Source organism: Ahaetulla prasina, chromosome 6 (genome assembly GCF_028640845.1).
Source record: "Ahaetulla prasina isolate Xishuangbanna chromosome 6, ASM2864084v1, whole genome shotgun sequence".
Lineage (NCBI taxonomy): Eukaryota > Metazoa > Chordata > Lepidosauria > Squamata > Colubridae > Ahaetulla > Ahaetulla prasina.
In genome coordinates, this window is record NC_080544.1 from 104,207,821 (window position 1) to 104,232,270 (window position 24,450).

Here is a 24,450-nt window from a genome sequence, read left to right on the forward strand (position 1 = left end):
GGTTGATACCTAGGATGCTGGCAGCAACCTGTATCAACCATTAGCACCAGTCAGTGGTATCTGTGATGCATTTTTGAATGTTCAGTTGACTGAGTTTCATGTTTAATGAATAAAGATAATTACTACAAGACTATGGATGAAACATGTAACGGTGATACCCATTGTCATCGGGGCACTTTGTACCATGTCCAACAATTTTACAAAACACATCAAGAAATTTCAGCTTCCTGCAATAACACCTGTGGAACTGCAAAAAAACTGTGCTACTCGGAACATCATATATTTTAAGAAGATTCTTGGTTGATACCTAGGACACTGGCAGCAACCAGTATCAACCATTAGCCCAAGTCAATCGTATTTATGACACATTTTTAAATGTTCAGTTGACTGAGTTTCATGTTTAATGAATAAAGAAATGATAATGATGATGATGATGATGATAATAATAGTAGGCTTTATTGTCATTGTACATCATGTATACAATGAAATTTACACTCGGAGTGGTTTTTCAATGAGACCAGTCTATCAGGGCAACCTGGTCTACCTAATTATGGGATGGAACATACTGCTTCCATTTTCACCTTTCAACCCCAATCCAGGAGCCTTTGAGGGAGTTGCTTTCATGACAAACTATTTTTTGTGTTAAATTTATATATGTGTGTGTGTGTGTTTTCTGAGGTTTTCGCGGGTGTTTGTATGTAGGTCTTTGGTTATTCGGGTTTTCTCCCGCGTAAAAATGGAAGTGTCTTGGCGATGTTTCGACGAAGTCTCATTCGTCATCTTCAGGCTGGTGTTTTCAGCTTCGTGTTCCTAGAACACATTGCTCCTATTTATGTATATATTTTATATATTTATTTCTTTGTTGGTAAAAATATATATATATAAATTCAACACTCAGAAAAGAGCTATCTAAAGCAGGGCTGTCAAACTCGTGGCCCGTGTGTCGGATGCGTCACATGCTGGCCTCACCCATGCCCAGTTTAGCGAAGGGGAAAAATTGTGATAGGTCACGTGACACTGCCATGATAAGATGCGTTTGACACCCCTGATCTGAAGTCAAAGACAAAATACAGAAGGGAGATTCTACCAAAGGAGCAATTAATAACAAGCATATTGATCTAGCTCAAATATAAGAATATATAAGAAACCAGATCCATTCGAACGATCAGTCAACAAGAGAACCAATCATCTGCTCAGAATTAAACGTAGCTCCAAACGAACAACCAATCAAATGACCAACTGACCACACTGGCACACAAGTCATAAGCTAGAGAGGAATAGGGCAAGAAGATTGTACTGATGATGTTACCTAGTCTGGTAACGAGACGTTCAGAAACTAAACTGAAACAAGCGTGGAGAACAAACCTATTGACAAAAGGTTTGACTTGGTCTAAAATGAGAGTTTTGCATGGAAAAGCTACATTTAACAATAGCACGGTGGAGTTAGAGAGAGGGCGGGGTGAAAAATGTAAGCTGGGGTTTTACGATGTTGGGTCTTCTTTAAGACCTACTACACATAGTCCTTGTCTTACGACCACCATTTAGCCCAAATTTTTCTGTTGCTAAGCGAAACTGTTGTTAAGTAAATTTTGCTTCTTTTTTACGACCTTTCATGCCACAGCTGTTGCAGTGAGTCGCTGCAGTGATTAAGTTAGTAAGAAGGTTGTTAAGTGAATCTGGCTTCCCCCTTAAAGTTGGCACAAGTTGATCACATGACCCCCAGGGCACTGCAACCGTCATAACTATGAGTCAGTTGTCAAGAGTCCGAATTTTGATCACGATGCTGCAGCGGTCGTAATTGTGAAAAACGGTCCTGAGTCAGTGCTGTTGTAACTTCAAACGGTCACTAAATAAGCTGTTGTAAGTCAAGGACTACCTGTACTGTAACTTTCATAACTTCCTGGGGTCAGAATGATGGAGAACCACCGAGTTTTAATTAGAGAAGGATTTCAGTACCTGAAAAGAAAAAAATTGGTGGCTACGTTTTCGAGGCTTTTTTTGGGGGGGGGCATTTTTTGTTTGGAAAAAACAGTGAAAATAACTTCAAAAACAGACTGAAAAAAGCCTCGAAAATGGGCCAAAAAAGCCTTGAAAACAGGCCAAAAAAAGGCCTCAAAAACTGGCTGAAAAAAGCCTCAGAAAACAGGCCGCAAAAAGCCTCAAAAATGGGCTTAAAAAGCCTCAAAAACGGGCTGAAAAAAGCCTTGAAAACAGACTGAAAAAAGCCAAGAAAACGGGCTGAAAAAAGGCTGGTAAAGGCCCGAAAAAAAGGTCCAAAATTGGGCCCCACAGAAGCCAAAAACCTTCTTTTTTTTTTGTTGATTTCCTCTTCTAAATTTCGGTGCGTTTTATTATCTGAAAAATATGATACTTAATTTTGTGAGTGCCAGGCTAGAGAGAGGCTGCTCTGATCCGGGCAACTTTCAGATGTCTGAATTTCAGGCCCCAGAATTTCCATCCAGATATTCATCACCAGGCCCTAGAGAAAGCTTCCCCCTCCCTCCCTCCAACTACATATCATTTTAAAAGTGAAGCTCTGTTTATAATGTCCAACAGAAAAATGAAAATTAGAGCGTTTCAGTAGCTGAAACAGCTTTCAGCTGCCAAAAACATAACCATCTTGGAATCGGAGCGTAACCAGCATACCAGATCTTCTCTTTAGAAAAATACTTGTCTGCCTGCAAAGTACAGCTTAGCTCCTGCTTAACCATAGCATCGTTACGCTAATTCCCTATAATTATAAAGATGGATTGAATAAAAATCACTGTGTAGCTTGTTCAGGATAGCTCTGAATTTGTGGCTTGGTTAACTTAATGTCAGACAGCTGCTTTGCCTGGATGGGTGTCCCTCCCTATATGTTGGAAGCAAAGCGGCAGAATTTCTAGCTAGATATAAGACTCCCGCTTCCCCATTTATGGGAGGGGGGTGGTAACCTGGTTGAGAAACGTTTCTGCATAATATAACTCAGAAGTACATACAGCGGTGGGTTTCCATTCTTACCATTGGTTCGCCCTGTGCACGCATGCTCGCTTCATGCATGCGCCTTCCACAAATGTGCCTGGCCTTCCGTGCATGCTCGCTCGTCTTCCGTGTCAAAAATGTGCCTAAATACGATGGCATAAAACAAGTCTCCGCTACCGGTTCGCCCAAACCGGTATGAACCAGCTGAATGCCATCTCTGGATACGTATATTATTAGGAAGGGGATTGAAGGGATAGTTTGAAAGGTGGGAGGTGTGGCTTTTTCCTATAGGATATCAAGCTGCCAGATTGGTCCAGTACAATAGCCATTGACAATCAAAGATAACCCTGGTGGAATACAGGTAGTCCTCAACTGATGGCCACAATTGAGTCCAAAATTTCTGCTGGTAAGTGAGACATTTTTTAAGTGAGTTTTGCAACCTTTCTTGCCACATTTGCTAAGCGAATCCCTGCAGTTGTTAAGTGACTCTGGCTTTGTTGTGACCCAGGCCCCAGTAGTTAGTAGGAAACTCAGTCAGTGTAAAAACAAACAAACTTTATTCGAACAGCTGAGAATTACTTCATTCTCAGTGTAGTTCAATTAAATTAAAGCAAATTCCTCCCAACACAAATTCCTCAGTCCTATCATGATCCAATTAGGCAAACTGCCAAAGGCCTTTCTTGGCAAATGTTCAGAAGTCACAGATACAAAAATAAATGCAAGACGAAGATGACGAAGCTACCAACATTGTTTTCTGGCAAAGCCCAAATGCCATTGCTGGTCTGTTTTAAGCCTTATGGGAGGGGCCAATCATCTCTTGGCCCTGCTCCTGAGTTGTCCTCTCTGCTTGAGCTGCTTTTGCCTTCTGGCAGCTCTTCTCATGCGTGCATTAGGAACAGGCTCCTCCTGTTCCTCTGCCTCACTACTATCAGCCTCTGGAGGCTCTGGAGTCCGCACCTCACTTCCCGATGGCCCTGGCCTCACCTCAGCCTCATCGCTGTCCGAATCCGTTGCCAGCTCCGCAGGCTGCTGGTGGACCACAACAGGCTTCCCCGTTGACGTTGCTTGTTGGAAGGTCTCAAAAGGGGATCCCATGACCTTGGGACACCTCAACCATCATAACTATGAACCAGCGTTTGGGTTTTGCATAACGTTAAATCTCTTAAGTACTGTACAAAAGTTAGGCATCATTGAAGCTCTGCCTGTTTTGCAGTTCACAGGAGCATCACCAACAAAGCACTTGGGGATCCCCCGGTTTGGTCCCCCCCAGGCTCCCTCAGTTGCCTGACTTAATGCTTTTTACATATAGACTCTTTGGTCCTTTGGACTGCAAGGAGATCAAATCGGTCAGTCCTGAAGGAAATCACCCCTTACTTTTCTCTAGAAGGCCAGATCCTGCGATCCCCTTTTGTGACCAGCAATGCCCGTGAGGAAACTAGATTCACTTAACAACCGTGTCACTAAATTAACAATTGGAGTGGTTCACTTTAACAACGGTGACAAGAAAGGCCGGGAGAGGGGCAAATTCACTTAACAAGTGTTTCACTTAGCAAGTTTTGGGCTCAGTTGTGGTCATAAGTTAAGGACTACCTGTACCTTCCCCTCTAGGAACATTAGAAAACATTGAGGAGTTCTGATTGGCCCCAAAAAGCTTGAGTACCCGAAGTTAAACGTAGACTTAGAATCACTTTATTTTCACTTTAAATGTCCATAATCGGCATACGTTAAAATGAAATTTGATTGCACCAGCTTTCAAAGGATCACTACCTCCAATATACACTACATAAACATGGCAAAATAAATAAACACAAAATTGTGCACGTAGCCACATATATTATTATATGACACAGAGAAACAACACGCTCCAGGTCGGTTGTATACACGTACATGGCGAGAAAAACGAACCTTGCGACTTGACCAGACAGCACAAGGAGCAAAGCTGTTACAGAGAGATAAAGACAATCGTGTCTTAGAGAAAATAAAAATAGATCAATGAATGGGAAAGGGCCAGACCAATTCCTCGTTATTTTCTTAACAACATATCAACATTGCCTCCAGCAGATCCTGGGACATCCTAATATAGAACTTAATTAGAATGTTACTCATTATTCAAGAAACAGGTTTTTGAAGTTCAAGGTGGGCTCACTTTTTCCACAGGCATTGCAGTTCATTGAATTCCCCATAAAAGCCCTCTAAAATACTGCTCTCACTCTGATTGATGACAGTTCATTGAATGGTGTCCTCTGAAGCAAATCTCTTTTTAACGTATCTAGTTATCTTCCTCTTCCTCAGAGTTAGTACATTGTGAAGGTGCGTTCATAAGGGCTAGTAAGTCTTTAATGCTCAAATGGGCAACCTTGCTTTAAAATGCCTTAATGATGGCCAAATATGTTAAACTGCTGAGCTGTTAAAAAAAAAAAATCTATGCTCTGTGGAGAGAAGGCTAGGAGTAACACTTTCCCTGAACTAGTGTGTTTGGCCATGTGTGTGCATGCTCAGAATAAATGGGAGCCTGTGTAAAGGAGATAGCAGAGTTCAAATATTTACTTGAAATAATTGGGAAGAAGCTGCCCCATCTTGGTTATTAAAATTTTGGCATGTGACTGGGGAGGTGAAATTTATTTTCCATTACGGAATAACATGTGTGTTTACTTACGTGGCCAAATCCACATAAGAACCTGCCATATTTTTTTTTAGCATTGAGACCCTGCGACCTTGTGATTGAACCCAAGCCGCCAACCACATCCTTTCGGTTGTGGATCACGTCAGGGAAAGTATTACCCCTAAAAAAAAAAAAACAAGCATTGCCATCTCTTTTTTAAAAACAAAACAAAACAATGGCACTTTCTTTACTCTCATTTGCACAATTCCAAGTGAGAGCACAGATAGTCCTCGCTTAACGACCATTCGTTCCGCAACCGTTCAGAATGACAAACAGTACTGAACGAAGACACTCCTAATCTATGCCTGAACTTACGGCTGTTTCGGTGCCTCCTGCAGTCACATGAATGTGGTCTGGGCGCCTGACATCCTATTCGCAATTGTGATGGGTGGTCAAGTGCCCCATAATCGTGCAATCGCCATGTGTAATCTATCAGGAGTCTCCAACCTTAGCAACTTTTAAGACTTGTGGACTTCAACTCTCAGAGTTGAAGTCCACAAGCCTTAAAGTTGCCAAGGTTGGAGACCCCGGTCTATCCTGCTGGCTTCCCCAGAAAATCAATGGGGAAGCCTGCAGGGCAGGTCATATGCTACTGCCACCTGCCCAGATGACCCTTTGGTCCCTGAGGACTAGTTGAAAAAGGTTCATCCCAAAATCCAAGCAGGAAATCCTGCCTGGATTTCGGGAGGGGTCTTTTCACCCAACCTCCTTGAGGGTAAAAATGTTTGGTGGCGAGTTTCCATCCCTTCAAAATCCTTCAGGCAACGCTTCTGCTCTCTAAAAGAGGCTAAATGGGAAAGTCCCTTCATGAGGTTCTGGGTGGGGAATTCTGGGAGTTGAAAGTCCACCCGTCTTAAAGTTGCCAAAGTTAGAAAAACACTAGTGAACTCAATTCTTCGATGTGTCAGCTTTCTTCTTGATCCTAAAACTTTAGAACTTCACAATTATATTTGGACTCAGAAACGCCAGCCAGTGCTGATACTGACAGGATTCTGGGAATTTTTGTAGGAAGGCAGCTCTAAAAATGTGGGCGGCCTCTTTATTTTGTATTTCTGACTATATTTCTGGAAGGAATGTTTCCAAGGGGGCGGAAACGAAGACAATTGGGTTGCATATGCCTTCTTGGCTCATGTAAACAGGAGGAAACAGAACAGAGCAGTGAACAACATTTGGAGCAGTGCAGCTTCCTCATCAGGATGCTTTGGGAAATTTGGACAAGTAAACTTGCCATATGTACCCTTAACTTATTTCTATGTTGGCCATTAACAGTAAAAGTTATGAGCCTGTACATTTAGAGCTTTGACCCTCCCTCTTTAAAGAACTGAGCCAATCAGAATGTTTCCTGACGACCTTCCTGCTTCAGCAGGGACTAGGTGTCTAATCCCGGCGGGGTCTCCAAACTTGGCAACTTTAACACTTGTGGACTTCAACTCCCAGAATTCCCCAGCCATGGAGAGCCTAGCCGGTAAGAGTTCTCGGTGATCTCCAGGCTGTGGCGGGAGCAATCTTTTTATTATCTGTTACCTGGTCCTCTTTTTAAACGGGTGACACAAATTGGATCTTTCCAAAAGCAAAAATGTGTTGAGATCCGCACCGTAATTAGAGATTGGTTGGTGGTTGGTGATCTGGAAACGAGCAATTGCAGAATGCAGATTGGTTACTTGGAACCCAGTGTGCATATTTGTGTTAAACTCTTGTTTTGTTTATGTGGTTTTCCAGTGCATTCCACAACAGAAAAATGACAGCGACTGTGGGGTTTTTGTACTCCAGGTAAGGCAGTAGCTTTTCAAAAATACGGGTTTTTTTTCCTTTTTTCAGAATCTGCTGGAACGTTGCCTCTCGTCCCTGTTTCTAAGATATGTTCCTTCTTGGTTTTTCCCCACAGTACTGCAAGTGCCTCGCCTTAGACCAGTCCTTTCAGTTCTCTCAAGAGGACATGCCCAGAGTGCGAAAAAGGATTTACAAGGAACTCTGTGAATGCCGACTAATAGACTAATAGAAAAAGAAAAACAACCCTTGGTATTTTCTGAAGAGTCCCAGCTGGTATTTGTGTACTTGAATTTTCTGAGAAGAAAGAAACTTCCATGAATTTCAAACAAGTCTTGGTGGAGTGGTTATAGCCAACGGAATTACCTCAAGCATTTTTGTTTTTCTTTTCAGTCTGTACCTTTACCTGGTGAACCTACCGCAAAATATTCCCAGTGTCATGGGGTGTTTTTTTTTTTCTAATGTTCTTTCCTGTATTTAATATTTATTATCTAACGCATGTGCATAGGCAAAGCATGCGACTAAAAGCAAAGAGAAGTATAAAACTGTAGAATTGGTGCACCTTTGAAATGTAGCTAGAAGTGACAAGAATAATACAGGTTAAACGTTTTTGTCTGAAAACATGAAACGTGCATGATCCATTTTTCCGATGCAATAATCTTTGAATGTACAAAAAAAAAAGAAAGAAAGAAAGAAAAGAGAAGAAAATCCCAATTCCACGAAAAGAATATCTAGAATCTTTTTCTTTTTTCTTTAAAAAAATATTATGTTTTCTCTTTCCTAATCCTTTCCCCGTTAAATTGGGAAGAAAGATAGTTGGAAACTGGACTCTGTATGTAGTTTGTGAAAATCCATTTTATCAGTCATTTCATTTTTATTTTTATTTTTTAAAATTTGCCAAGTGGTACTAGATCACAGTCTTCAGACCATTCGGAAGGAATTCTTTGTACCACAGACTCCTTTAGCGCAAATAAAATATGGAGATGCTCGTTCACTTGGATTTGGCAGTCTTACTTGTAGATTTACCGAGGAAATGTTGACATTCGATCTCGTTTTTGAGCAACATCTGGGTCACCGTGTCCCAACTTTGCAGCTTTAAGATGTGTGGACTTCAACTCCCAGAGTTTCTGAGCCAGCTAAATTGCCATATATCTTAAAGTTGCCAGGGTTAAGAAATACTCAACTGGGTACATCAAGCCACTCAACTAACTCTTGTTCCCTTACCCTATCCTACCTTATCCTACCCTACCCTCTCCTACCGTATCCTACTCTACCGTGCCCTGCCTTACCCTACTCTGCCTTCCCTATCCTGCCCTACCTTGCCCTGTCCTCTACCCTATCCTTTCCTACTTTATGCTACTCTACTCCAGGGGTCTCCAACCTTGGTCCCTTTAAGACTTGGGGAGTTCAACTCCCAGAGTTCCTCAGCCAGCTTTGCTTTGAAGTCCACAAGTCTTAAAGGGACCAAGGTTGGAGACCCCTGCTCTACTCCACTCTACCCTACTTTAATATACCCTATGTAACCCTAACCCTAACCCTATCTTACCATACTTTATCCTGCCCTACCTTACCCTATCGTACCTATTCTATCTTATCCTACTCTACCCTAATCTAATGGTTGGCAGTCTACACTCTCCAAAATAATTTTTGGACCCTCTCAAATTTCCCACAGGATTTTAAAAACATTTTTAACCTGTGATAATAGGTGGTGATAAGCTTCTGGTGGGTTTAAAGGGCCAGTTAAAAAAAGCCTTCACCCACCCACCCCCAGTATTAACTGGTCAGATGTTTCAGCTGGAGACACTTACTGGTCAGGGCCCCTGTTACAGTCAGAAGCAGACATACCCACACAAAATGAGCATTTTATTGGGGGGAGGGGAGAACCGTCCTTCCCTTTCTATTGCCTTTGCCTTTGTGTTAATAGTGCCCAGGGCAGATTCATGGGAGCAAAATCCAGCCTGCAACATTTTTTACTCCCCAGTGGCTGTGCTATATGGTAAACCTTGGATACTGGCTGTCTTCCTTCTCAATTCCGGTGTGCTTGTTTTCCGATTTAGGCTCACTTTCTCAGGTGAGGCCTCTGGAATACAAGTTTCCAACATGAATAAAGCTAGTTTTTGTGTAATTGCGGAACGAGGGACTGACTTTCTAAGGCTTTAAGGAAGAAGTTTCTTGCCATTAGAAGAACTGTACATGAGAGAGAGAGGAGTAGAAGGAGATGATAAAACCTAATATAAATTGGCTTCATTTTTTTGGGGGGCTAAATGGACATGAATGTGCCAATTGCTAGCAATTCCCAGTTTCAGTTTGGGGCATGATGTTAAATATTTTGACAGCACTAGGTTGGCTGTAGGTTGATGGCTCTTAAGGCTCAAAGCAAATTTATTTATTCTGGATTACCTAGATCAATTTTCGAATGAGGTTGTCTTTTGGCTAGGGAAGACTTGACCTCCAGCACATCACAATAGAAAAATAAGCTCGCTTTGATTGATGGAGACTTCGGACAAGTTGTGTGGTTTTGAAATATTTCCTACAAAGATGTTTGTTAATGATGCACAAACTCCTAGAGAGACTTGAGGTGGGCGTGTGAGTATCTTTTACAAGCTGTTGGAAACATCTCTTTTTGCTACATCTACTTCTAGAAACACAAAAGGCATTTTTGGCTGATGCTGCCTTCTAGCGCTTCATTGCATAATCCTTGGATGGCCAATATCCTTATTTTTATTGCATTCATAATGTTAATCAACATTAACAAATGAGGCGTTTATACTGAAGATTAAAAGGATTTGCAACTAATGGTCTAGAAAAATCTTGATCTTCAGTGTCTTAGGCTGAAGTTTGTGATCTATTTGGGATTAAAAAAAAGTTCGGGAGTATAATGTCTGATTATTATTTTTTGTATATATAAACTATCTCTGCTTCCATTAAGATCCAGCAATATCTCAACTACATATGTGTGTGTAAAAGGATTGGATACTGAAAATTGTTTGGCTGCTTTTCATTTTTTAAATAATGTTTATTACATTTTTTTCCTTTACATAACTCTAGTACATAATCAACAGACTGTCATTTTTATATGCTTCGGATCAACATTCCATACGATATATACATTATAGACATTCAATATCTAATCCTCAATAGCCTTAGGTATATTTCCAATTTTTATTTCTATTATCTGTCCAAGTATACCATTTTTCCCAAACCGCATAAAATTCTGAATCGTCTTTTTCTTTTAGTTCTAGAGTAAGTTTATCCATTTCGGCACAATCATATATCTTCTGAATAATCAATCAATGGTGGTATATTGCGTTCCTTCCAATACTGTGCAAACACAATTCTTGCCGCTGTTAATATGTGTAAAATCAGATACCTTATTTTTCTATCATATTTTGTTTTAAGTATTCCCCGGAGAAATGTTTCAGGATTTAGTTCGGTTTGACATTTTATTATATCTTGAAGCCATCCTTGTATCTTAGTCCAGTATTTTTTCACTTCAGGACATAGCTACCAAGCATGATAGAAGGTACCTTGATGTTGATTACATTTCCAACCCTTTGGGCTTAGATTCGAATGTTTGGCTACTTTTTAAAAACATGTTTTCTCCTACTTTTGTAAGTTTGTTCACGAACTTGATGTTCACTGGCTCCTACCAACTCACGAAAATCTTCCAACATAGGATAGAGATTCTGTTTTCCCAGCCCAGTTGGGAGACCCTAACCATGGCCCTCCAAGATACCTTTGTATTTGAGGCTGTGAGTTGTGTGAGGGTGAAGGTTCGTTCTCTGAGCTTGTGAGTTGGTTTCCGAACATTTTGTTACCAGGCTAGGTTACATCTTCAGTGGAGTAGGGGGATCCCCTAAACTCCACTGAAAATATTATGTAGCCTGGTAACTTTTGAGAACCAACCCACAAGCTCGGAGAACGAACCTTCACCCTCATCCTACACCCGAGCTACAGATATTCACCACTATTGTGTGTTTCAAAAAACAAAATCTTCCATAGCAATTCAGATCCTGCCTTTATGATCGTGTGTATATATATATATATATACACACGATCATATATATATTGGTGACTTTGGAGGACTAGTGCTTTTGAAAACCTGTATATTTTGAGATGCTGCATAACTTATGCCAAACTGACAAGTATCTATAGCTCAGCGAGTGTCAAAAAGGTCTCGCAGAAATGTCACACGTGTGTTGGTCGGGGCCGCGCTACAGGAAAAGCCGAACTTCTGGGTTCTAGCGCGCATGTGCGCCCGATCATCAGCTGGCCGGCATGCATGCGCACACCACTTTAACAGGTCATAACCAGAAATCCAACCCAATGACTAAAACCTAATGCATAATAAACATTTTTACAGTTTTCAATTGTAAGCAAGGCTACCGCTGCAAATGGTCCTTTTGTCCTATGCTGAAACCTGAAGAAGAGTGAGATTTGTTACAGAAAGGAAGCAGGATAATTGCAGAAAAGATTCTTAAGTCTGAATAACAAAGAGTTGAAAGGGACCTTGGAGGTCTTCTAGTCCAACCCTTTGCTCAATCTCTTTTTAAATATCTCCAATGTTGGAGACCTCCACAACCACTGGAGTTTGGCAGATGAGGGGATGTGGAAATATGGGAAAAAGATCCAAAATAACTCCACCTTAACTACATTAGGTATAAGTTGATCTGGAGAGGGTGTTTTTTTTATGGGCTTCCAAGCTTCTGTTATCTTGCTCTATTATCAATAAAGTTGTATTATTAGCAATAAAACAAAATAAAAATTCTTCAGTATGAAATTATCACCATGGATTTGAATTACAAACCCCATAATCTCTAGCCGGAACATGTAGCAAGTTGGTTAGGACTAATAGCAGTCAAAAATTAGCATTGTTTGTTGGATGAAAGCTGCATTAGAAAGTTTCTCAGACTCAGGCACTCTATTTTTATTTTCCTGAATTTAAAATAAGAAACAAATGGGACATTTTAGGGTCCCATGCTAGGAAAAAGTGAGCTAATGTTTTAGAGAAGAACGGAAAGATTCAAATCCATGAAAAGCATGAATTGCAGAGAGACACATGAGGTAATTTTCAAGGAATCAAAAAAAAATGTGTTTGTTCTAGATTTTTGGTAATTCTCTGGCACAGTACTATTTTAGCAAATATTAGTCTATATGATGTAACCATTGCCTATCCTGGCTAAAAAAAAATCCTAACAGATCACTGTAGAGCATTGAACCATCAATTTTGCTTTTCTGCTGAAGTCAGGATCTTAGAAGAGACTATGTTTTTCTAATTAGCTTATTTCTAATTTACACAGGAGCAGAGATCCACATGGCTGAAGTAAACCTTGTTTACTTGTGTAAGTAAATTTATAGGAGCTGACTTAACAGAAGCTGGTGGATATTAATGCAAATTAAACACAGAGAGATCCGGTGCCTGGTCTGTTTACATTGATTTGATCAACCTCAGGGGTCACTTCTGAAGTAGGTGCCCTCATTAGACCTACAAATCAGATTAAAAATTAAAAAATCCTGCATTCTCCAAGAGGAAAATTCTGTATGGTATTATGTTTTGTGTCTGGGAGTTGTGGCATCCACACAACTATGGCTACAACCCATGAAGGATTTTCTCTGAGCTTTTTTTATTAGAGCATTTCCTTTAAGATGCTGAAGTGTTAGGTTCATCTTTTCTGGTATGCTTAAGGACAGTGGTCCTTAAACTGACGTATTTGTGGCATATTTGGGCATATCCTGAGGAAAATGGAGCAATTTGTTGATTGTGAATTGAGTAGAATAGAATAGAATAGAATAGAATAGAATAGAATAGAACAGAATTTTTTATTGGCCAAGTGTGATTGGACACACAAGGAATTTGTCTTGGTGCCTATGCTCTCAGTGTACATAAAAGAAAAGATACATTCATCAAGGTACAACATTTACAACACAAATGATGGTCAATATATCAATATAAATCATAAGGATTGCCAGCAACAAAGTTACAGTCATACAATCATAAGTGGAAAGAGATTGGTGATGGGAACGATGAGAAGATTAATAGTAGTGCAGATTTAGTAAATAGTTTGACAGTGTTGAGGGAATTATTTGTTTAGCAGAGTGATGGCCTTCGGGAAAAAAACTGTTCTTGCGTCTAGTTGTTCTAGTGTGCAGTGCTCTATAGCGTCGTTTTGAGGGTAGGAGTTGAAACAGTTTATGTCCAGGATATGTAAATATTTTCACGGCCCTCTTCTTGATTCGTGCAGTATACAGGTCCTCAATGGAAGGCAGGTTGGTAGCAATTGTTTTTTCTGCAGTTCTGCAGGTAGTCCTTGACTTACACTCATGCATTTAGTGACCAATCAAACTTACAATGGCACTGAAAAAAAGTGAGTTATGGACGTTTTTTCTCATGAACTTTGCAGTGTCCTGGGGTCAGGTAATCATCACCTTTTGCGATCTTTTGACAAACCATGCCAATGGGGAAGGCAGAGTCACTTAACCGGGTTCCTACCAAGTGCAGCAATTCACTTAACAACTATGGCAAGGAAGGTTGTAAAATGGGGCAAAACTCACCTAACTGTCTGGCTTAGGAACAGAAATTCTGGGCTCAATTGTGGTCACAAGTAGAGGACTACCCGAGTCCAGTTTGGGACTGCTGCTCACAAAACCCTTGTTTAAAATAAGACACTCCCTTTTTTGAGTGAGTATTAATTACATTCACTGACTTGAGTTACTGATAAAGTAATAAAAGCGAGATAAGAATCAAATGAATAACTAATGAAATAATTACATTATTCGAGTCTAAGAAAGTGCATAATTGGGTCAAACAGTTCAGAAATGCTGGCCTAGAGACTTTCCTTGCATGACGATGGTAATTGTTGTGGTCCGCCAGCAGCCTGCGGAGCTGGCAACGGACTCGGATAGCGATGAGGCTGAGGTGAGGCCAGGGCCATCGGGGAGTGAGGTGCGGACTCCAGAGCCTTCAGAGGCTGACAGTAGTGAGGCAGAGGAACAGGAGGAGCCTGTTCCTAATGCACACATGAGAAGAGCTGCCAGAAGGCAAGAGCAGCTCAAGCAAAGAGGACGACTCAGGAGTAGTGCAAGAGATGATTGGCCCCTCCCATAAGGCTTAAAACAGACCAGCACCGGCGTTTCAGCTTTGCCAAAAAACAACGTAGCTGCGTCTTCTGCTTCGTCCTCTGCTTCGTGTACGTTTTTGTGGCTTCTGGACGTTTGCCAGGAAGGGCCTTTGGCAGTTTGCCTAATTGGACTAAGGTTTGGGAGATAACATAACATAACATCAGAGTTGGAAGGGACCTTGGAGGTCTTCTAGTCCAACCCCCTGCCCAGGCAAGAAACCCTACACCATCTCAGTCAGATGGTTATCCAACATTTTCTTAAAAATTTCCAGTGTTGGAGCATTCACAACTTCTGAAGGCAAGTCGTTCCACTTATTAATTGTTCTAACTGTCAGGAAATTTCTCCTTAGTTCTAAGTTGCTTCTTTCTTTGATCAGTTTCCACCCATTGCTTCTTGCTCTACCCTCAGGTGCTTTGGAGAACAGCCCGACTCCCTCTTCTTTGTGGCAGCCCCTGAGATATTGGAACACAGCTATCATGTCTCCCCTAGTCCTTCTTTTTGTTAAACTAGACATACCCAGTTCCTGCAACCGTTCTTCATATGTTTTATCCTCCAGTCCCCTAATCATCTTTGTTGCTCTTTGCACTCTTTCTAGAGTCTCAACATCTTTTTTACATCATGGCGACCAAAACTGGATGCAATATTCCAAGTGTGGCCTTACCAAGGCATTATAAAGTGGCATTAACACTTCACGTGATCTTGATTCTATCCCTCTGTTTATGCAGCCCAGAACTGTGTTGGCTTTTTTGGCAGCTGCTGCACACTGCTGGCTCATATCTAAATGGTTATCCACTAGGACTCCAAGATCCCTCTCACAGGTACTAATAACTGAGGAATTTGTGTTGGGAGGAATTTGTTTTAATTTCAGTTGAACGATTCTGGGAATGAAGTAATTCTCAGCTGTTCGAATAAAGTTTGTTTTTTCATTGACTGAGTTTCCTACTACCTACTTGGGCCTGGGTCACAACAGTAATGTCCAGGGATGTGCAATGGGGATCGAAAAAAAATCAAGATGACAGTACTACCATAAGATTAGAACACCCCTCTGGGTTCTTCATGGCTATTGACAACCCTAGATAAGGTACATCTTGACTTTTTCAAACTTCCCCTCTCTGTGTGAGATCCAGTTTGAGGTGGTGATTTTAAAGGCACTGGAATAGAAATGTACAGTTTGCAGATTAGGTGAAACCTGGCTCAATAGCAGTAACTGTGAAAAGGACCTTGGAGTTCTTCTAGTCCCATCCCCTGCCCAGGTAGGAAACCCTGTACCATTTCAGACAAATGGTTGTCCACTAGGACTCCAAGATCCCTCTCACAGGTACTAATAACTGAGGAATTTATGTTGGGAGGAATTTGTTTTAATTTGAGTTGAACGATTCTGGGAATGAAGTAATTCTCAGCTGGTCGAATAAAGTTTGTTTTTTCATGGACTGAGTTTCCTACTACCTACTTGGGCCTGGGTCACAACAGTAATGTCCAGGGATGTGCAATGGGGATCGAAAAAAAATCAAGATGACAGTACTACCATAAGATTAGAACACCCCTCTCCTCCAGGCTTAAAGTTGCCAAGGTTGGAGACCCCTGACGTAAAGTATTAGTACAGTTTTATAAAGACTTGGTAAGGCCGCACTTGGAATACTGCATCCAGTTTTGTTTGATTTATTTTTATTTATTTATTTTGTCAACCATATATAAGATAACAGGCAAAAGTATAAACATAATTTGGATACATCCCCCCCATTATAAAAAAAAAGATGTAGAGACTCTGGAAAGAATGCAGAAAAGAGCAACAAAGATGATTTGGGGAGGTGGGGATGGGGACTGAAGGCTAAAACATGAAGAACGGTTGCAGGAATTCGGTATGTCTAGTGAAATGAGGTGTGACGTGATAGTGTTTCAATATTTGAGGGTAGGAGTTGAAACAGTTTATGTCCAGGATGTGAGTGATATGTAAATATTTTCATGGTCCTCTTCTTGATTCGTGCAGTATACAGGTCTTCAATGGAAGGCAGGTTGGTAGCAATTATTTTTTCTGCAGTTCTAATTATCCTCTGAAGTCTGTGTCTTTCTTGTTGGGTTGCAGAACCGAACCAGACAGTTATAGAGGTGCAAATGACAGACTCAATAATTCCTCCAAGATCACGTAAAGCAAAGCTGGCTGGCGAATTCTGGGAGTTAAAGTCCTCCAGGCTTAAAGTTGCCAAGGTTGGAGACCCCTGACGTAAAGTATTAGTACAGTTTTATAAAGCCTTGGTAAGGCCGCACTTGGAATACTGCATCCAGTTTTGTTTGATTTATTTTTATTTATTTATTTTGTCAACCATATATAAGATAACAGGCAAAAGTATAAACATAATTTGGATACATGAAAAGAGTAATCCCCCCCATTATAAAAAAAAAGATGTAGAGACTCTGGAAAGAATGCAGAAAAGAGCAACAAAGATGATTTGGGGAGGTGGGGATGGGGACTGAAGGCTAAAACATGAAGAACGGTTGCAGGAATTCGGTATGTCTAGTGAAATGAGGTGTGACATGATAGTGTTTCAATATTTGAGGGGCTGCCACAAAGAAGAAGAGGGGGGTCAACCTATTTTCCAAAAGCACAAAAAGGCAAGACAAGAAACAGTGGATGGAAAGAAGGAATCAAGGACAGACCCAACCTAGAACTAAGGAGACATTTCCTGACAGTGAGAGCAATAAGAAACTGGCAGAATTCTAGTCTCAGGTACGAAGCTTAAGCTGCTTTGAAAAGTAGGAAACGAGTTTTAAGTGATATTGGGCCGGCCATTTTCTCTCAACCCTAGGAAGAAAGCAATGGCGACCCCTTAATAATAATAACAACAGAGTTGGAAGGGATCTCGGAGGCCTTCTAGTCCAATCCCCTGCCCAGGTAGGAAACCCTATACCATCTCAGACAGATGGTTATCCAACATCGTCTTAAAAACTTCCAGTGTTGGAGCATCCACAACTTCTGCAGGCAAGTTGTTCCACTGATTGATTGTTCTAACTGTCAGGAAATTTCTCCTTGGTTCTAAGTAGCTTCTGTCCTTGATTAGTTTCCACCCATTGCTTCTTGTTCTACCCTCAGGTGCTTTGGAGAATAGTTTGACTCCCTCTTCTTTGTGGCAACCCCTGAGATATCAGAACACTGCTATCATGTCTCCCCTAGTCCTTCTTTTCATTAAACTAGACATACCCAGTTCCTGCAACCGTTCTTCATATGTTTTAGCCTCCAGTCCCCCCTTCTGAAAATCTTTGCCAAGAAAAAAAACTGCAGGGATTTGTCCAGGCAATCTCCAGGAGTCAAGACTGACTGGATACACACACATACACACAGGCAACTGCACAAGGGGGCATTTCTGTGCAAGGGGCAAAGATCTATGGCCAATCTGGTGGACCTAGAAAATAGGCAAGGTTTCAATTGCGAATGAAGGCAAATATACATGCCTCAGAGTAATGTTGCAGGATCCAATTTGGGTTGGTCGCCGGGACCAGACGTTTAGTTTTCTGAGATTTTGGACTTGTGCTGGAGCCCATCCTCAGGGAAGTTCTCTCTATCAGAATGTGTCCTCAGGGAAATTTTATCTCTCACATTGGGGAGAGAGAGAAAGAGAGAGAATGAAAGTGAGAGAGAATGAGGGAGAGGGTCAATAAGAAAGAATGAGAAGGGACAATGAGGGAGTGAAAGAGAGAGAATGAGATAGAGACATAAAGAAAAAAAGAAAAGGAGAGAATGAGATTGAGAAAAAATGAGAAGGGAGTGAAAGAGAATGAGATAGAGACAAAGAAAAAAAAAGAGTGAATGAGAGAATGAGAGAGAAAGAGAATGAGAGGGACAATGAGGGAGTGAAAAAGTATGAGATAGAATGAAAGAATATGAGCGATAATGAGAAAGAAGGGAGGAGGACAATGAAGGAGTGAATGAGAGAGAATGAGATAGAGACAAAAAGGGAGTGAATGAGAGAAAGATAGAGAAAGAGAATGAGAGGGAGAATGAGTGAGAGAAAGAATGAGAGAAACGAGAGAGAGAAAGAAAGAGGGAGGGAGAGAGAGAGAGAGAAAGAGAGACTGACCCAGATTGGATCCTGGAAGGTTTCATTTGCCCTGTGATGGCCTCCATCTTGACTTTTTTGACCATATCATGCCGACACCCTTGATTGTTGAGTAAGGAAGGTTGGAAGGTTTGTATAAATTTCAGAAAGGCCCTGAATAGTCAAGGGTTTTTCTGGCCCCTTGAGACCTCTCTGATAACATCGCTGAGATTTGCCAGCAAAACTCCCCAAACCCTCAGACGGCTTTTCAGCTGCTTTGAAGTAGGAAGCAAATAAGCCAACCACAGGGCAGGCTTGTATAATAACGTAGACAAAGGTTAGGTCATTTGTGATTCAGACTTATGGAAGTCAGCCAGCCTGTTGGCTGAGTTGTACAAACTGGGTCTTTTATGTTAAGCCTGTTGAATGGTTTGTTTGTTTATTTCCCTAGAAAATTTATATGTCTGCCCATCTTAAATAAATTACTCCGGGTGCCTAACTAACCAGTCCACAAGAAAACAAAGGAAGAAAGAGAAAAACGAAACAAAACAACATATAAACAATACAAAATCCTCGCCCTGGAGCATTCACTCCAAGCAGAAATGACCAGGTTCAAATTCTCCCACTTTGGACTCATTATGCGAAGACCAAACTCCATGGAAGTGGTGTTGATTTGGAAAAGGTGGAAGGAAAGAGAAGACGAGGACAACCAGCGGCAAGCCGGATGGACACAACTGCTATCTTTTTTTTTTTTTAATTGAAAAAGTTTTACAACAACAATTAAATTTTTCCCCTCCCATCTCCCCTCCCCCTCCTTCCCCCCTCCTTCCAAAACCCCCTCCCCCCCCCCGACTTCCCGGAGCAAACACAAGGTATAGTTCAATAAACAAACAGTCATACATTAAATTTTTAAAATCTAACACAATTATAATCCTTCTCTCTCACATAACCTGACTTCTTCCATTAAAATCAAAACAACATCCTTCATTCAAAGGCAATCTGAAATTTCTTAATCTGATATCTATTTTGAATATAATCAATCCAGTTCTTCCATTCATTTAAATATTTTTCTTGAGTACTGTCTTTCAAGAAGGCTGAGATTTTAGCCATCTCAGCCAAATTGGAAACTTTCAATATCCATTCTTCTATTGTGGGTAATTCTTTTTTCTTCCAATATTGTCCAATCAACAGTCTTGCTGCTGTTATTAAGTTCAAAATCAATTTAGTCTCAATCACTGTACAGTCTGTTGTTATTCCCAAAAGGAAAAATTGTGGTAGGAACTTTATCTTCTTCTTCAGAACATTCTGCATAATCCACCAAATTCTTATCCAGAAAGACTTAATTTTCTTACAAGTCCACCATACATGAAAATATGTAGCATCATCACAATTACATCTCCAACATTTCGCTTGCATATCTGGATACATACATGATAATTTCTTAGGATCTAAATGCCATCTATAAAACATCTTATAAAAATTTTCCCTTAAATTCTGCGCTTGCGTAAATTTAACATTTCTAACCCAATTTTTTTCCCATGTTTCCAACATTATTGGTTCTTGAATATTCTGTGCCCATTTTATCATACAATCCTTTATTAAATCTCTTTCAGAATCTATTTCTATCAACACAGTATACAATCTCTTTATATGCCCCTGAGTTTGATTTCTAATTTGTTTAACCAAATTTTCTTCATTTTGAATAACACCAATTTTCTGATCTTCTTTCCATCTAGCCTTTAACTGTCCATATTGAAACCAAGTATAATTCCTCCCTTCTTCTTTTAATGTATCCAAAGATTTTAGTTGTAAATTTCTCCTCTCGTTATATAAAAGATCTTTATAAGTAATCATTTCTTGTTCCTGTTCTATATTTATATTCTCTACTGCATGCTGAGGACTAGCCCATATAGGAATTTAACTTATGATAATATTTTTTCCAGACATGCAGAAGAGAAATTCTCAACACATGATTCTTAAAAGCTTTATCTACTTTCTTATCATACAATAAATATACATGCCAACCATATAATAAATCATAACCTTCTATATTCAAAATCCTTTCCTCCGTCAAATTAAACCAATCACTTATTACAGAAAGAACAACTGCTTCATAATACAGTTTTAAATTAGGCATTTTTAATCCTCCTCTTTCCCGTGTATCTTGCATTATTTTCATTTTGACTCTCGCTTTTTTCCCTTCCCATATAAAGACACAACTGCTATCTTGATGACTGCAATGTTGCAAGACTCAGAAAGACCAAGTTAAGGACAGATCATCATGGGGGGAAAAAAATTCTATGTGGTTACTAAGAACCAATGCCGACTTAATGGCAAGTAATCCATCCATCAATCAATGTAGTTCAATATATTCTGAAAGCAATTGTGGGTGGTGGGTCTCGTTTAATGTAAAGATGGGTCACTTCAAGTAGACAGCTGTCAAAACCATAGAACAGAATCATAGGGTTGGAAGGGAGACAGGAGATCTTATACCAACCTGGTCAAATGGTTGGCTCTTTAGTTCCTCTTCGCTTTCTGCCATTAATGTGGTCCACCATTTAAAAACCATCTTTCCAAGCAGCCACTGGCAGCGTTTCCAGTGTCTTTCTCCCCATTTGGAACTGAACCCAGATGGACATTTCTTCCAACAATTTGAACAAAATTGCTGCAGTTCATACTACTGCAGCCGCCATCTTGATTTAAAAAAAAATTTTTTTTTAACCATACCCTGCAGAGAGGTCCCTGCCCCGAGAGGCTTAAACGGGTCTGAAAAATTAGCATCGAGCAAATTGCGTGTCAATTCGGGAGGTCAAACTCCAGGCCTCTCTTCTCTCCAAAACAGCCCCCCCCCAAAAAAAATCGTGTAATGTGACCTCGCTGGTCCTTCCTTAAGTATTTGCTTTGCAGACCTGGGCAGACTGCCATACAATTGTGCAGGCCTGCACTGTGTAACACACAAATTGGGCCTCTGAACCGTAATCTTTCTCTCCCCCCCCCCGACCACCCCGTTTTTTTTTTGTTTTTTTTTAAATAAAGTACAAACGCAGAAGCAGCTGCTTTGAATTCTGAATGTGCAGAGAGCTTTAACCGTCTCGCTGTTAAAACCCCGGCTGATTGAAGGGAATTGATAAAAAGGGTTAAGAGGCATGCAAATCACGGTTTTACCTCGCAGGCTGAAAGATGGCAAGACCTGGAAAGGAAAAATAGTCATGCCAACAAATTGGATCAGTTTCTTTCAGTCAAGCTGTCCAAATAATTGGGGGCTCCACTTCCTTCTTTGCAAATGGAGTTTTTTTTGGGGGGGGGGGGAGAAGAGAGACAGGCCAAAGGGAGGTAAAAAAAAAACAGCGGCGTTTTCATGGAAAAATAGTCCTACAGACGCACATTTTCAATGATCCTGGCAGGTTTTTCTCTCTTCCCTCGTGGGCTGTTTTTCATATAATCATAAAATTCTAGTGATTGTGCTTTTTTTTTTTTAATTTAATACAGAAGATTTACAAAGCATCTTGAGTTGAACTGAGCTGGGGCTATTCTTTTAACGGCTCAGCTCAAGTATTTTGCTTTGGTTCCAGAATGACAAACAGGTTACATCAATTTTATTTATTGTTCTCTAACATCTGGCATTTAAAAAAGAAAAAAAGGAAAAAAGGAAAGCACTTAAGTTTCCTTGTTAGGAAAATATATCCTCCCTCCCTCTCGATTCTGAGGGGGTGAAAATATGCGTAGCCGTATAAGGGCAACGTTACATTAACGTGGTTTGTTCAACTTGGCTTTCTTTATTGTATGAACATGTTTGCAATGATCTGCAAACCATGGTTTGTGATTTTACTGTGTCCAAACCTGTCAGTGGTGGCTTACTCCATAAACCACACTGAAGCAAACCATGTTTTAACATGAAGTGCAAAACTTTCCCCTCTCAGGTCACGTATTCATCCATCTTAGTTTTATTTCTTGTAAATGGGTCACGATTTGGTGACATCATTTTGCCTGTGACCTCATCATGGCAGCTGGATGCCTATGGGCCCAAGGGTGCCTTTCTTGCTTTCCAAAGGAAATGAGGCTATTTCTATCAACTAGACAAGCCGTAACCTGGCATCTGAGCCAATAAACCTGCTTTAGAATAGAATAGAATAGAATAGAATAGAATAGAATAGAATAGAATAGAATAGAATAGAATATAATTTTTTATTGGCCAAGTGTGATTGGACACACAAGGAATTTGTCTTGGTGCATATGCTCTCAGTGTACATAAAAGAAAAGATACCTTCATCAAGGTACAACATTTACAACACAATTGATGGTCAATATATCAATATAAATCATAAGGATTGCCAGCAACAAGTTATAGTCATACAGTCATAAGTGGAAAGAGATTGGTGGTGGGAACTATGAAACGATTAATAGTAGTGCAGATTCAGTAAATAGTCGGACAGTGTTGATGTAATTATTTGTTTAGCAGAGTGATGGCCTTCGGGAAAAAACTGTTCTTGTGTCTAGTTGTTCTGGTGTGCAGTGCTCTATAGCGTCGTTTTGAGGGTAGGAGTTGAAACAGTTTATGTCCAGGATGCGAGGGATCTGCAAATATTTTCACGGCCCTCTTCTTGATTCGTGCAGTATACAGGTCCTCAATGGAAGGCAGGTTGGTAGCAATTATTTTTTCTGCAGTTCTAATTATCCTCTGAAGTCTGTGTTTTTCTTGTTGGGTTGCAGAACCCAACCAGACAGTTATAGAGGTGCAAATGACAGACTCAATAATTCCTCTGTAGAATTGGATCAGCAGCTCCTTGGGCAGTTTGAGCTTACTGAGTTGGCGCAGAAAGAACATTCTTTGTTGTCCTTTTTTAATGATGTTTTTGATGTTAGCTGTCCATTTGAGATCTTGCGATATGATAGTTTTTAGTTTTTCTTTTCAGCCTTGGTATAAAATGAGTCAGTAATTAGACTAGAATAGAGTGGGAAGGGAACCTGGAGGTCTTCTAGCTCAACCCCCTGCTCAGGCAGGAAACCCTACACCTGTGATGGCGAACCTATGGCACGTGTGCCACAGTGGCATGCAGAGCCCTCTCTATGGGCATGCGAGCCGTCATCCCAGTTTGGTTCCCCCACGCATACATGTGTGCCTCCCACTGGCCAACTGGTTGTCGGGTCTCTGCCACCCATGTGCTGAGGGTGGAGCACGTGTGGGTGGGCGTGCGCATGAGCGGAGCGCAAGGCATGTGCAGGGGGCCATGCGAGCATGCAGGGGAGCGGAGTGCCATGTGTGGGCCCCCACGCGCAGGCACAGGGCCATCCGCCCATTGCATTTTGGGGGTTCGGGCATACATAGAATAGAATAAAATAGAATTTTATTGGCCAAGTGTGATTGGACACACAAGGAATTTGTCTTGGTGCATATGCTCTCAGTGTACATAAAAGAAAAGATACATTCATCAAGGTACAACATTTACAACACAATTGATGGTCAATATATCAATATAAATCATAAGGATTGCCAGCAACAAAGTTACAGTCATACTGGAAAGAGATTGGTGATGGGAACGATGAGAAGATTAATAGTAGTGCAGATTCAGTAAATAGTTTGACAGTGTTGAGGGAATTATTTGTTTAGCAGAGTGATGGCCTTCGGAAAAAAACTGTTCTTGTGTCTAGTTCTTCTGGTGTGCAGTGCTCTATAGCGTCGTTTTGAGGGTAGGAGTTGAAACAGTTTATGTCCAGGATGTGAGGGGTCTGTAAATATTTTCACGGCCCTCTTCTTGATTCGTGCAGTATACAGGTCCTCCATGGAAGGCAGGTTGGTAGCAATTATTTTTTCTGCAGTTCTAACATGCACACATTTTGGGCACTCAGTTTAGAAAAGGTTAGCCATCACTGCCCTGTACCATTTCAGACAAGTGGCTGTCCAATCTCTTC

At 40.7% G+C, this 24,450-nt stretch overlaps 1 protein-coding gene across 2 annotated transcripts in view; it reads left to right on the forward strand.

Annotated features, from left to right (window-relative positions):
- SENP5 (SUMO specific peptidase 5) overlaps nt 1–8,387 on the forward strand; it is a 55,438-nt gene extending 47,051 nt beyond the window's left edge. For both annotated transcript variants that reach the window (XM_058187946.1, XM_058187945.1), the window contains exons 9-10: nt 7,343–7,393; nt 7,509–8,387. In XM_058187946.1, the coding sequence (XP_058043929.1) occupies nt 7,343–7,393; nt 7,509–7,619 (162 nt within the window). In that variant the 3' untranslated portion in view covers nt 7,620–8,387. The remainder of the gene's footprint in view (nt 1–7,342; nt 7,394–7,508) is intronic.
- The last annotated feature ends 16,063 nt before the right edge of the window (nt 8,388–24,450 follow it).